Below are 14,252 nucleotides of genomic sequence, written 5' to 3' on the forward strand. Positions count from 1 at the left end.
AGGAGTATGCATGTGAGTGGGGGAGGGACAGAGAGAGAGAGAGAGAGAGAGAATCCCAAACAGGCTCTGTGTTGTCAGCTCGAGCCTAACTCAGGGCTTGAACTCACAAATCATGAGATCATGACCTGAGCTGAAATCAAAGAGTAGGACACTTAACCAACTGAGCCACCCAGGTGCTCCTAGGGTGATTTTTAAAGGGAAGAAATTTTCTAGAGCAAAGCAAAAAGTTGAAGTGCTCCAAAGACCCCAGTCCTGAAAATACTCTTTGCATATTTACTTGCTGTAGAGCGTATGCCATATTCTGGGGTAAAGCTTTTAAAATAAAGGCAGGAGGAGAATCTGCCACTGCCTCTTGATCCATTCTTTGTGATTGTGATGTCTCCTAGGTATAAATTTCCTGGCTTCTGATGTGATCTGCAAAAAAAAGGTCTTATAAACCTGAAATGGATAAAGGTAATGCTAAATAGAAAGAGGGATGAGAAAAAGTGGTATGCTTAGCCCCATCTCTACTGATTGACTCCGATTCTCAGCTTTGGCAGTAATAGTTAGCTGCTACCTGTTTGCATCCCATCAGATTTGTGAATCAGACTGTGTTAAACCATGCATCAAACAATACCTATGTCTACTCATTCCCAATGACTGTATTTATATATACACCTGTATTTCCCCAGATGCTTGGTTAAATAATGATACTTGTGATATGACTGGACCCTAGATTTATATTACAGTTTCCAAGAAGAGACAACCAGCATGTGTAACATTTTGTTCTCTAGAAAGCAGATATCCTGCTTTGCCTCACAGCTTTGTCTCTTCAAAAATAAACTTGTAACTTAACTACATTTATCCTGACATAACTTTGCACCAGCAAAGTGATGTGTGTGTGTGTGTATCTATATATATATAGATATATCTATAGATATATCTATAGATATAGATATATCTATAGATATCTATAGATATATATATATATATTTAAATGCCCATACTGACATTTTAAATTGCAGTGACTTCATGCAAGCCAAAGTAAAAAGAGTAGCAGGTAAGTTCATTGCTTAAAGTTGGTGACTTTTGCAAACCCTACAACATTTGATAGTAACTACAGTGCAAACTCTGGTGCTCTAGTGGGGTTCTGTGGTGAGGAACTAGATGTAGGGGAAAAGTTAGCAATGTATTTTTACAGGACTAGTTACTTAGTTGACACAATCTCTTTATTTCCATTTACACATGCTAAATATAGTCCCTGCATTTCTACTTGCTTCTTTCATTCACCCTTTTCTATTGTTTAAAAAAGTAAAACAAAACCTTGGAGTATTTCAAAGGCTGAAGGCTCTCAAGATGTTGAGAGTGACCAAAGGTAACGTAAGACGTGAAAACAAAACTTCCCCAACAATCATATTGCTTCTGTCCTCCCCTACGTATATCTGCACAAACACCACAGCTGATGACAAGATACCCAGGAGAATTTGGACTGAGTATTTTTACCAGTTCAAGGAGTGATTTCAAAAACAGAGACGTGCAAAACTACTTTCACACAGTATTCTTCCATTCTGTTCCCGATCCTTCCCCCATAATTACTTGATGGCTACTAAAAGACAAGCTCATTTTGGATATAATAAAGTCAAAAGTCCTCTTCACTTAAGCTTTGGTCAACAGAAAAAAGTAAGAGCTTTAACACGGTGGTTTTCAGATTTGTTCTTTGGTCAGGCAGTATAAAGCTCTCTGAATGAAGTCCCCTTACCTGCAAAGAGTCGAAATAGAGGATCCCAGTTTAGCAAAGAGATACAGGTGTTCAGGATTGCTCAAGAGGAAAAAAAAAAAAAAGGAAAAAAGAGAGAGACCCTAACCTCCAGATGCCAGATTAGAATTGTCTTAGGACATCAAGAATAACAAAAGAGAACTAGCAGTCAGAAGAGTAATATTTAAATGGGTCAGCTTCTAAAAAGGGTAAGTTAATAACTTTAATCCTTAAAGAGGAACATGACAAATGATTTCTGAGTAGAGGATTTACCAACATTTTCCTTTATCAGTTTAAATCCTAATCTGGACCCAGACCCAGGCAGAAAAGTAAACAGTATGAATCAACCACAGATGTTCCACCGGGAGTAATCCTTTATCTCCACACTGCCCCGGCCCTCTGACCCCTGCAGGATGGCAGGTCCCTCTGCCAAACAGCTGTAGACACAGAACACACAGCGAGGTGTGAGTCAGCTCCACCACAACAGGTCTGACCAGGGTGGGATGTGGGTACTTTCTGAACAATTTAAGTGTTTTAAATATCAAGTGGGAGTGTTAGTTTAGAGCTTGGGGAAAAACCCAAGAAAGTGGACATAGCCCTCAGACGGTGACCATTACAAAGAAACATTTGATGGTGAAGGAAGAAATCATCTGGTGACCAGAACAAAACGGAACAAGACCAAGCCTTGGGAGGCTGCTGGCCAGAGGGAGATACATAATGAGGGGCGGTTTTAGCAATGTTAGTGTTTAGGTTTTTCTTAAACGGCTAAACTTGAGATGAAAGGAACACTTTGGTCAAATCCTTGACAGGTTAAATAAGGATTCTGAGGTTGGTGGCCTCTGAGACCTGGATGGGAAGTAAGCGGAAGGCACTTGCTCCCTGGGAAGGAGGGCCGGGTGAGTCTCTAGGCTGCAGTGTGGGGGACAGCAGGAGCTTTTGTAGGGCCAAGTCTGCAGGCGGGCGGGGAGAGGGTAACGGCCTGCGTGGTCAGCCAGGGACAGGCTAGGGTCAGTGTGATTTCACAAGGAGAAGAGTTATAAAATAAAACATTTTTAATGGACAAAAAAGGAGAGTGGGTCACCTCTTTTTTGAAAGGTGAAATGTAGCAAAGGAAGAATGTGAAGCAGTTTTTTACTATTTACAAAATGCCATTTAGAGTGAGGTGGCCACCGTCAGTAGTTGAGGAAATGTCTTTCACGTGAGATGGCCACAGAAGTATGGTTCCTGGAACTGGCTCAGAAAAGCCACACACTGTCCTGGTAGGAAGAGTTCCTCCAAGGGAGCACCAAAAAGGCTCAGTCTTCTGTTTCTTCATATGTAGTCTCGTCAAAGGGCCTGTCCAGTAGAGGTACCAACCGATGACGGGAATACTTCAGTTGCAATAGGTCCCCAACTTCATCTATCTCTTTTAAAGCCTAAAATATGTAAGAGCAGAGGTTAGTCAGAGCCAGCAGGATGCAGGCATGCCTGGTGCTTTATTTTTCTAAAAACAGTCATGGCAAGATTATCCTTTATGAGACCATTCGTGTCTAGTGCATTTACTCTGATCAGACTATAGGACAGCTGTGGAAAGAGCTGCTTTTTGAGCAAGAATGTCAGGCTGGTCATGAATAATGGGTTGTGAATAGCAATTATGCAGTATAAGGGGTATAATTCATCAAAGGACATTATGCTTGGTAGAAAAAGGAATATGCACCCTGAACTTGTCAGCCTGGCTACGACTATCCTCTCTCCTTTCGTATTCCAGTACTTGTTGTTTCTATTATTAAAATATAAGAAAACCGATGAGAGGTCTGTGTTGAGATGCCTTCTACATGCAAGATGAAGAGAGCACCCAAGGTGGACTGCTGATCAGACTTAGTAAGAAAAAGAGGAAGCTGGGGCGCCTGGGTGGCTCAGCCGGTTAAGCATCCGACTTAGGCTCAGGTCATGATCTCACCGTTTGTGAGTTTGAGCCCCGTGTTGGGTTCTGTGCTGACAGCTCAGAGCCTGGAGGCTGCTTTGGATTCTCTCTCTCCCTCTGCCCCTCCCCTGCTCCAACTCTGTCTCTCTCTCAAAAATAAACAAACATAAAAAAAAATTAAAAAGAAAGAAAGAAAGAAAGAAAGAAAGAAAGAAAGAAAGAAAGAAAGAAAGAAAAAGGGGAAGCTGTTAGGAGACTCTGGGTAGGTAACGGACAAGGTGTAAGTGAGGGAGCAAGAACAGACAGAACCAGGATTTAAACTCAGGTATGAGTCTGAACTCCAAAATCCTAATCTTGAGAGATCATCTTGTCTTCCCATCAAAACTAATTAGCTCAGTATAACTTTCTTTCTTGTAAAACTTGCTCTTTTGTTTATCAAAGAAATTCAAATGCTAAGATAAGTTATGAAATGAAAAGTCTCTCCCTGCCACCCCACCCTTTTTTTTTTTTTTGAGAGTGCATGTGTGAGCGGGGGGAGGGGCAGAGAGGAGAGAAAATCCCCAGCAGGCTTTGCACTGTCAGCGCAGAGCCCGATGCGGGGCTCAATCTCACAACAGTGAGATCATGACCTGAGCCAAAATCAAAAGTTGGATGATTAACGGGCTCAGCCACCTAGGCACCCCAAAAAATCTCTTCCTGATTGCTACACCAGTCCTATCTGGTAGAGGTAATTGTTATTTTTTTATACGTGTATGTTTTTTAAAAAATGAACTCTCGGTTGAAGTATAACATGTATACAGCAAAGTGCACGAATCACAGTCAGTTCACAGACTTAATCTTTCCAAAAAGCAGCCCAGAGAGTCAGAATAGAGGATCCAATATAAGAAAGCGATATGTGTTCACAATTTCTCAGAAAAAATCTAACAGAAGGACAGAGAAACTCTAAGCCCAGATACTTCCCAAAGAAATCCAAAGACAGCAAAAATTTGTAATCCTAGGTTCTAAGGCTTTTTACTAAGAGTGCCTCACGCAGGTCACAGAACGCAGTTTGCATGGCAGCTCTCCGGCCCTATTATTCATTCCCCAAGCGCCTGTGGATGTTACCCCGTGGATCCAGTAACAAACCTGGGGCGAAGGGCCCCAGCTTCGGAGACAGGGCTCTGTCTAGGACACCCTAATTAGACTAACAAATGGAAAAGGTGGGCAGTAGTAGCCGAGGGTGACTCTCTAAATTTCCATCACGTCATACACATCTTCTGTTCACTCTTACGGTTATAATTTCATATGAAAATGTATACCTTCTACTTCATAAAAGGGAATCAACTGATTATTAGTAAAAGACACATTTGCCTGTTCTTAAATTTAACTTTTAAAACTCGGTGTTTGTAGAGAGAAAAAAAACCCACCGGTAAATAGTATTCCTTAATTTATGTAGAAGAAAAAAACATTTTTCACTGCAAATGTGGAAAATATAGAAAGCAAATTAAGAGCTGCACTTCAGAATGCTATCAGAACAGTGGTATCTTCAAGAAAATGTTTAACCGAAAGTTTCATATGTAAATAAATTAAGAGTGACTTCAGCTGGAAGAACCCATTGACCATTTATCCCCCTGACCTCTGATACAGGATTTATTAATTTAAAACAACACATGACTTATGGAAGATCACAAAGGAAAGGACATTTATGACCTCTGACTTCAGAAAGACCCGATTTTTTTTATTAATGTAAAAAAGAAAATGAACAGACAGAAAAAAAAAAAAAACCCCACAGTATCCCAAAGGGATCTAGATTACATGATTTCCTCTGATCCCACACCAAATATTTCAGATAAATTGGTTTTATTTATTTATTAAAGATAAAACTGTAACTAGAAACTGTTAGTTTGCCATTATATAGGTTACCTGGTTAGATTAGAAATAAGAAACTGCTACAAGTTCCACCATCTGTTAAATAATCTACACTCAACCTCTGGACAGGGTGAGATGGGTTCTTAGGAAAAAAGCTGAGTAAATCAGAATTGAGTTTGGTCCTTGAATAAGAGAATATTCTAGGACAGCTGTACCCCAGAGATGATCGATAACCTTGCCCTTCTCATTTTTAAAAGTAACAGTTTTATTGAGATACAATTCATATGCCATAAGTCACCTTTTATTTTTAATTGATTAATCCTTATTTTTGAGACAGCAAGAGAGTGTGCGAGTGGGGGAGGGGCAGGGAGACAGGGAGAGAGGGAGGGAGATTTGGCAGGGGGGGTGGGGGGGTGGGGGGTGGGGGGTGGGGGGTGGAAGAATCTTAAGCAGGCTCCACGCTCAGCATGGAGCCCAAAGCAGGGCTTGATTCCATGACCCTGGAATCATGACCTGAGCTGAAATCAAGAGCTCAACCTACTGAGTCACGGAGGCACCCCAAATTGTAAAGTGTACAATTCAGTGTTTCTTAGTATATTCACAGAGGTGTACAACTTTCATCACCATGTAATCTTAAAGCATTATCACCTCAAAAAAGAAACCCCACACTCTCATCCTCATCCCTGCCTCCTCCCAGGCCCTGAAAACCACTAATCTATTTTCTGACCCTATGGATTTGCCTGTTCTGTACATTTCATATAATGTGGTCTTTTGTGCCTGGCTTCTTTTACTTGGCATAATGTTTTCAAGGTTAATCCATGTTGTAGGGGCCAACTTCATTCTTTTGCATATAGTTATTCAGTTGTCCAGTACCACTTGCTGAAGAGAACATTCTTTCCCCATTAACTAGTCTGAGCTCTCCTGTGGAAAAATCAATTGGCCATAGGTGCATGGGTGTACTTATGGACTCTCACCACCATTGGTCTATATGTCTATCCTTAAGCTAGCACCCCACTGATTTAATTACTTTGTAGTAAGTTTCAAAACTGGGGAGTTTGACTCCTCCAACTTAGATTTTCCATTTCCATACTGTTTTGGCTATCGGGGGCCTCTTACGGTTCCTTATGAACTTGAGGATCAGCTTTTCCATTTCTGCTAAAAAAAAAGCCACTGGAATTTTGACAGGGACTGCATTAGATCTACACATTTTAGAGTTTTCAGTATACAAGTTTTTCATATAATTGGTTAAATTTATTCCTGGGTATTTTATTGTTTTGAATGCTAGCATAAATGAAATTTTCTTAACTTCGTTTTTGTTTCTTCACTGCTGGTATAGGGAAACGTCCTAACTTTGTGCTGATTGTTTACTCTGCAACTCTGCTAGCTATGTTTATTAGCTCTAGAGGTTGGTTTTGGTTTTTCTGTGTGTGAATTTTATGGCATTTCTATGTAATCATGTCACACGACTCATTACACACAAAATGCATTTGTACCTCATAAGGCTCATGTTTACCTCCATAAAATATCCTAGGACAAAACAACTTCAAGAAACCTTTGGTTTCAAAAAATGTACTTTATGCTTCAAGAAAAACTAAACGGGAGGCAAAATCAAACAATTCCTTAAGTGGATCTTACAGAAAGGGTGAGAATTCTCAACTGGCAAACATATTTATTGGCAACATAAATCTACTTCAATATCTTGGCTACATCTAAATTCTTTCATGAATGTGTATAGACTTTGGGAGTCAAAGCTGTTGTTAGAAGACAGTGTATTGCTGTAGCCATTGCTTGTAATGACACAGATCTTTTGTTAAAGGCACATCAAACTTTTAAACACCCAAATAAAAGAGAATAGAAGAAAAGTTGGTATCAGTGGGTTAAAAAAGAAATAATGAAGAAACTCACCAGTAAGATTTTTGAAAAATTGGAAAATCTATTGGACAAAATTTGAAAGGCACATCAAAATAAAGAAAAAGATACAGTATCAATAATACACTGAATCTAATTTCCCAGTGTTAGAATGTGATTAAAAATATAAATAAAGTTAAAGAAAAAAAAAAGGCTTGCAGTAGAAATAGCGCAAGGACAATTACAGTTATAGTGGCCATACTAAGGGACAGAATAGAACAAGATAAAGCGAGAAATTCCCAGAGCTCTGATGGGTCTAGTGGGTGTTGCTAATGGCTTTGCGATTTATTTTGTAAATTGCAGTGTTTGAAGCAGCACTGTATACTCCCTCCTCCATTTTACCAGTCAATACCTCAGGTGCTCAAAGAACTTCAAGATCAATAGATGATTCATTTCATCTGATATCTAGGTGTGCTTAGTGTAGGCATGTTTATATCAAGGTCAAAGTGTCTACTTACAGTATCAAGTATTTCTTTGGTATGAGCTGCTGACAGGCAAAACCTGGCTCTGGACTCAATAATCGGAGTAGCAGGAAATCCCACCACAACTACCCCGACATTCCGCTTCAGCATCTCCCGTCCAAAGGCGCTGCAAGGGGAAAGCAGGGTAAGAATCAGGAAGAATAATAAACTACAGTCCAAAGGTCTTTGGTCCTGAATGATTTAAACTCAGGTGACACAGGCATTGGAGACTTCTATTAGAAATTTCCTCTAACTTCTTTTCAAGTTAAAATTGCCAGACTTCTTTAATTCAGTCCTAAAGTGGTCTTCTCCCAAATGGTTTCCTTCACAAAGATAAATATAGTTGTCACAGACCAATTTTTAATAGGGCTTGACTAAAGTGATTTGCAGTTATAGCCTTAAAGTGTCCCTGACACATAAGAGTGGTTCAGAGGCTTCAAAATGAACTTGAGTTTATTTTTTTAAATATTTTATTTATTTTTGAGAGAGAGAGAGAGACAGAGCAAGAGCAGGAGAGGGGCAGAGAGAGAGGGAGACACAGAATCGGAGGCAAGCTCTGGGCTCTGTGTGGACAGCTCAGAGCCTGGAGTCTGTGTCGGATTCTGTGTCTCCTTCTGTCTCTGCCCACCCCGCTCCCAAAAATAAATAAACATTTAAAAAAAACTAAAAATTAAAAAAAAACCTTGTCCTTGAAATATTAGAATTGGCAGTAAATTTAAAGAATTCTTAAGATTACGGATGCAGAAGATCTGCTGTAACATGGACATCTTTCTGCTGGCAGAATGGCCGATTAGTGTTAGCCCTCCAGATCAGGTATTTCTTTTCTTTTCTTTTTTTTTTTTTTTTAAGTTTATTTATCTATTTAAGTAATCTCTACCCAACGTGGGGCTCAAACTCACCTGAGATCAAGAGTCGTACAACTCTTCAGACTGAGCTAGCCAGGTGCCCCAAAGACCAGGTATTTCTGATTTGGAATTTAGGATTTCCTTTGGTGTCTGTGAGGCAAACTCATCCCCAGGCTTCAGCTGACTTCCCAGACTACACAAAATTTATTTAACTCTCCACCCTAAACCAAAGTGATGGCACGTGGCCTCACTCCACATCTATATCTTGTCTAAATAACAGAATTCTAACTTTCATGTAAGTTCTTATTTGCTAATTATGTTGTTTCTTGTCTTTCCCTCTTGCTGACCTACCTTATTCCTTCTTGACTATTCCCTTAGCTCTTTAAAGCATTTGTTTGACAATAAAAAATCCTCCACACTTTAGTTACATGAGTAACCAATTATGTAAGTGCCACCCTCTCTCCACTTCTTCTAGTACTTCTTTTGACCCCAAGCACCCTGCATCTTCAGTCACCCTCCCAAACGGTCTAGTGCTTTATTCACCCTTTCTAAATCTTAATCATTTTGCACAGTCAGGTTTCCCTTGTGTAGAATAGGTCAGACATAGTCCTCTCTAAAAGAACAGTTCTGGGGCACCTGGGTGGCTCGGATGGTTAAGCGTCCGACTCTTGATTTCAGCTCAGGTCATGATCTCACAGTGCATGGGTTTGAGCCCTGCATCGGGCTCTGTGCTGGTGGCTCAGAGCCTGCTTGGGATTCTCTGTCTCCCCCTCTCTCTCTGCAACACCCCCTCGCAAAATAAACATTTTCAAAAAAGGAAAGAAAGAAACAGTTCTAGACTAAGTCCTTCATACCACACAACTCTTTGTTTATTTATGATAATTCCACTTAAAGAAGAGGGAGAAAATCTACACCTCTGCTTTGGTTCATTTCCTCCATCCCTGTAAGGCTATGAGGCCAAATGTGCATAGGACTTCCTGTTGAAAACTGAACTTTTTTTCCCTCAGTGGGCACTTTTCCCCAATTTCCTCCTCATTATCTTTGCAATCACCATACTTCTCCGCTTTAATTTTACCTCCTATATCCACTTTAATAAACATTTACTGAGTGCCCTCTGAGTGACAGGGATCATGGTGGGCACTGGGGATTCAAAGATGAATAAAAATATCTGCTTCTTTAATGAGTTCAATTAAACCTGAGAAATGATCCTTATCCAGTTTTATATTTAAGATCAGTCAAAACCCACAAATCTGAAAAAATGTGCCTTTTTTTTTTAACCTGAGTCTATACTAAGTAGATAACTCCTTTCTAAAAAAAAATTTTTTTTAACGTTTATTTATTTTTGAGACAGAAAGAGACAAAGCATGAACGAGGGAGGGGCAGAGAGAGAGGGAGACACAGAATCGGAAGCAGGCTCCAGGCTCTGAGCTGTCAGCCCAGAGCCCCACGCGGGGCTCGAACTCATGGACCGTGAGATCGTGACCCGAGCTGAAGTAGGACGCTTAACCGACTGAGCCACCCAGGCGCCCCAGATAACTCCTTTCTAATCTCTGATGCAGTTTTGCCTACTTTGCAAGTAACTATATTTGCTCACTTCATACTACTTTTCTTTCTTCCTTCCTTCCCTTTTTTTTTTTTTTTTTTAAATTACTTTTCAAATGTCTTCTGGTTTTATTATATACCTGGACTTGTCGAACACACTGGAAGCGGTTCCAGAGCAAGGCTTTCCGTTACACACGAGTTGCACAAATCAAAGAAACTGGTATAATCTGCAACAACACACCTTGACCTCAAGGCTCACGACTCCCCTCCGGGCACTGCATTTCAGCTCCACTCACCTTCTTGCTACCCCTCTATCGGCTAAGCGTGTTCTTGTGCTATGGCATTTGCAGAGAACTTCTTTCTCTAAGTGGCTAACTCAGCTCCTTCAAGCTCACATGTCACCTTCCCTTTCCACTGGCTCACCCTGACCATTCCAAGTTAATACTGTCATCTGCCCACCCACAGGGTACTCTCCCCATCCCCCATGCCCTGCTCTACTTTTCCCCATAACATGTAAATCTTCTAACAAATTACATAACTTATTTATTACGTTTGTCTGACTTCTGCCCCATTAGAACATTAAGCTCCACAAGGACAGGGATTTTATTTTTGTGTTTTGTTCACTGATCTATGCCAATCTCCTAGAAGAGGGCACTGAACTCAATATTTGTTTAATGAAAGACTAACAAGTTAACATTATTTCATAAATTGGAATCCACTATTTACGGAATTTCTAGCAAATGAAGGTAGGTTAATATAATGAAGCCAAGACAATTTTCCCTGACAAAATACATAAGCCTGAGTCTAACAGCACAGAAACCTTAAGTCTAATTAGAGACCCATCTGTAATCTGCAATAAAACATACCCAATTTTGGCTGGCATGTAGAGCATCAAAGGCACCACTGGAGAATCTTCATTTCCATAGATGATGAAGCCCATCTCTTTCAGACGTCTTCTGAAATACCTGGTGTTTTCGGCTAACTGCTGTATACATTCTTTGCCTGGAAAATCAAGAGGAGGAAAACAATAACACTAAGAAAAAGGAGTGGGGAAAAAGAGAGCAATCTCCTCTGTCTCCATTCTATCAATCAGTCCTATGTTTGGTTCCTCCCTCCTAACATAAAATATTTTCACATAACAAACTGTATGAAATATAAATACAAACAAATCTTGCTTTGTATTCTGTCACAGTAGGTGTTGATAGCAGATTTTGTAATAATGTACAAAATGAAGTTTAACAATTAATATTTTCACGGCACATTAGCATCATTAAACATTTTCAATATATCTCATTTAACATTCTTCTATCCCTTAACAGTAGATACAATATTAACTATTCACTTTGCAGGTTGGGTGACTCCCACAAAGGTGGTGACTGGCCTGCAGTTACACGTTAACAGGTGGCACAGCCAAGACGAGAATCTAGGTCCCTCGACTTCAATATTCATTCCAGTGAACTATGCTGCAAATAATTTTACACACGAGACCAGAGATGGAGCCATTTAGAGCCCCAAACTTTCCTCCTAAGAGTTTGGTTTTATGTTACCATTTCCCTGAAACTACTATCAGACAACAATAGCATATCCGTAATAATGTAAAATCATATTTTTAATCCCAGTCTGTTCATCTTCCTTACATAGGAATGGATTATAACAAACATTTCTCAAACCACTGACTGACTAAATATTTGAACTGGGTTTTGACATTATGGTACGTAAATCTATGAACAGACGTCCACGAACAGACTTCATGGAGAGCAAGCCTAAATTCAAAAGATCAGCGTGCAAAGGGCTCAGCACTGCTTAAGGATCTTCCCAACCACAAATACTCACAAATAAGAAAGGGTTGCAGTCATCTTCTCACATATATTAGGGAGCCAACAAATTCGTATTTTTTTTTTAAGCTTTAATTTTTTTTTTTTTAACGTTTATTTATTTTTGAGACAGAGAGAGACAGAGCATGAACGGGGGAGGAGCAGAGAGAGAGGGAGACACAGAATCAGAAGCAGGCTCCAGGCTCCGGGCCATCAGCCCAGAGCCCGACGCGGGGCTCGAACTCACGGACCGTGAGATCGTGACCTGAGCTGAAGTCGGACGCTCAACCGACTGAGCCACCCAGGTGCCCCTTTTATTTTTTTTTTTTAATGTTTATTTTTATTTTTGACAGAGACAGAGCATGAGCGGGGGAGGGGCAGAGAGAGAGGGAGACACAGACTCGGAAGCAGGCTCCAGGCTCTGAGCTGTCAGCACAGAGCCCGACGCGGGGCTCGAACTCACAGACTGTGAGATCATGACCTGAGCCGAAGTCGGATGCTCAACCGACTGAGCCACCCAGGCGCCCCAAAATTCGTATTTTTTAAAGTACAAGTGTCATATACCTCCAAAGATAAATTAATCAGTTGATCAGAAACACAGATGGTTAACAAACGTGCTTAGAATGCTAACATATCCATCCACTGATGCAAAGCCACCCTAGATAAGTCTGCTACAAATAACCCAAAATTAATACTTTGTGTAAATAATTTCAAGTTAACCAGAGAATAACACTCAAACTTAGACTCGCTTATTGTGAACACTGAAGAACATCACTTAAGTTACGACATATGTCCTACAATAAAGCAGACATTAAAGTATGTTACATTTAAGTATATTGAGAATCTCTGAGCCCTGTGCCCAAGTTTTTTCCCTAGAAATACCAATACACGCTTAACTCTACATTTAGAAAAAGAGACTTCTACTTCTGGCCCTGGTAAAATACCCGGGACCAGTTTTACCTTTCTGCCGTTAACAACAGAAAACTGGACAAATCACATAAAACAAAATGTATATACAATGGTTTTCAAACACCAGGCCACAGGCAGTGCAGGACTATGCTGCTGGGGATAAGGAAAACAATACAGAAGCCTCTGGATTGCCCCCTGACTGCCTAGAGGCAGGTCCCAGGCTGCTGTCCAGGGACAGGAACCTAGTCTCCTCAGTTGGGACACCAGCGATCAGAGTTGGGGATGCTAAGGTGGCTAGAATTTGCCGGGCAGCGTACAGGAAAGGAGGGAGAAGTGTACAAATAGAGAAATGTGGGGGTCTACAGAAGGGTCCCCTTGAGCCTCTGGCTGAGTGTCATCTGCTTGTGCTTGAGAAGAAACCACCAGGGGCTGGGGAAAAAGCCAGCAGAAAGCAGCAGACTCAACAGTTCCCAGAGCTCATACAGAATTGGCAACAGTGTGTATTGTCACCTTCCAAAATGGAAAGCCCGGAGAGTCACACGAGTCGTGGAGCTAAATTAGCCCTAGACTCAAAGTTGCTGTGGATCCACCCTTACAAACCTTAACAGCAAGTCTCAAAAGGATCCAACTAATTCCAAGAACAAAGTCCAACACTACCTAAAGGAATACAACAAAGTGCAGCCCCTGGTAATGTAAAATTTACAACATCTGGCATACAATAACAAATTCCAGCCATTCAAAGAAATGGGAAAATATGACCCACCAACCAGGAGGTAAGTCAATCAATAGCAATAGACCATAAATAAGAGTACCAGCAGACAAGGATGCACAAAATGCTATTGTAAATATGCTCCATACATTCGGAAAAGTGGGGGGAAAACACGATAAAAGGGAGTGGAGAGAGGACTGGCTGCAAAGGGATATGAGGGAACTCCTCGGGAGTGACAAAGACATCCCATTCCTCGACTGTGGTGTGATTGCCTGACTACATTCATTGGTCAACGCTCATAGAATTATACACTTAAAGCTGGTGAATTTTACTGTATACAAATGATATCTCACTAAAGATGGTTTTTAAAAAATTGAGTGATACACCTGCATATTAGTATACATTATTTTTTCTGCATTCATCTTATTATTTTGCAATTTGCTACCTTTTTCTCATCACAAACCAAATGGCTGAAAAAATTTTTTTTCATTGCAAATGGCAAGACTTCATCCTAAAAAAAATTTTTTTTCTCATTCCAAGAATATCAAGAAAAATTATCAAGGGAAAGGGGGCGCCTG

At 40.5% G+C, this 14,252-nt stretch overlaps 1 protein-coding gene across 1 annotated transcript in view; it reads right to left on the reverse strand.

Annotated features, from left to right (window-relative positions):
• Positions 1–2,769: 2,769 nt before the first annotated feature.
• Positions 2,770–14,252, reverse strand: part of SPTLC2 (serine palmitoyltransferase long chain base subunit 2) — a 101,694-nt gene continuing 90,211 nt past the window's right edge. The window contains exons 10-12 of the mRNA XM_042990238.1: positions 11,109–11,244; positions 7,853–7,982; positions 2,770–3,150 (exon numbers count right to left, since the gene is read on the reverse strand). Coding sequence (XP_042846172.1) covers positions 3,031–3,150; positions 7,853–7,982; positions 11,109–11,244 — 386 coding nt within the window. The 3' untranslated portion in view covers positions 2,770–3,030. The remainder of the gene's footprint in view (positions 3,151–7,852; positions 7,983–11,108; positions 11,245–14,252) is intronic.

This window comes from Panthera tigris, chromosome B3 (genome assembly GCF_018350195.1).
Source record: "Panthera tigris isolate Pti1 chromosome B3, P.tigris_Pti1_mat1.1, whole genome shotgun sequence".
Lineage (NCBI taxonomy): Eukaryota > Metazoa > Chordata > Mammalia > Carnivora > Felidae > Panthera > Panthera tigris.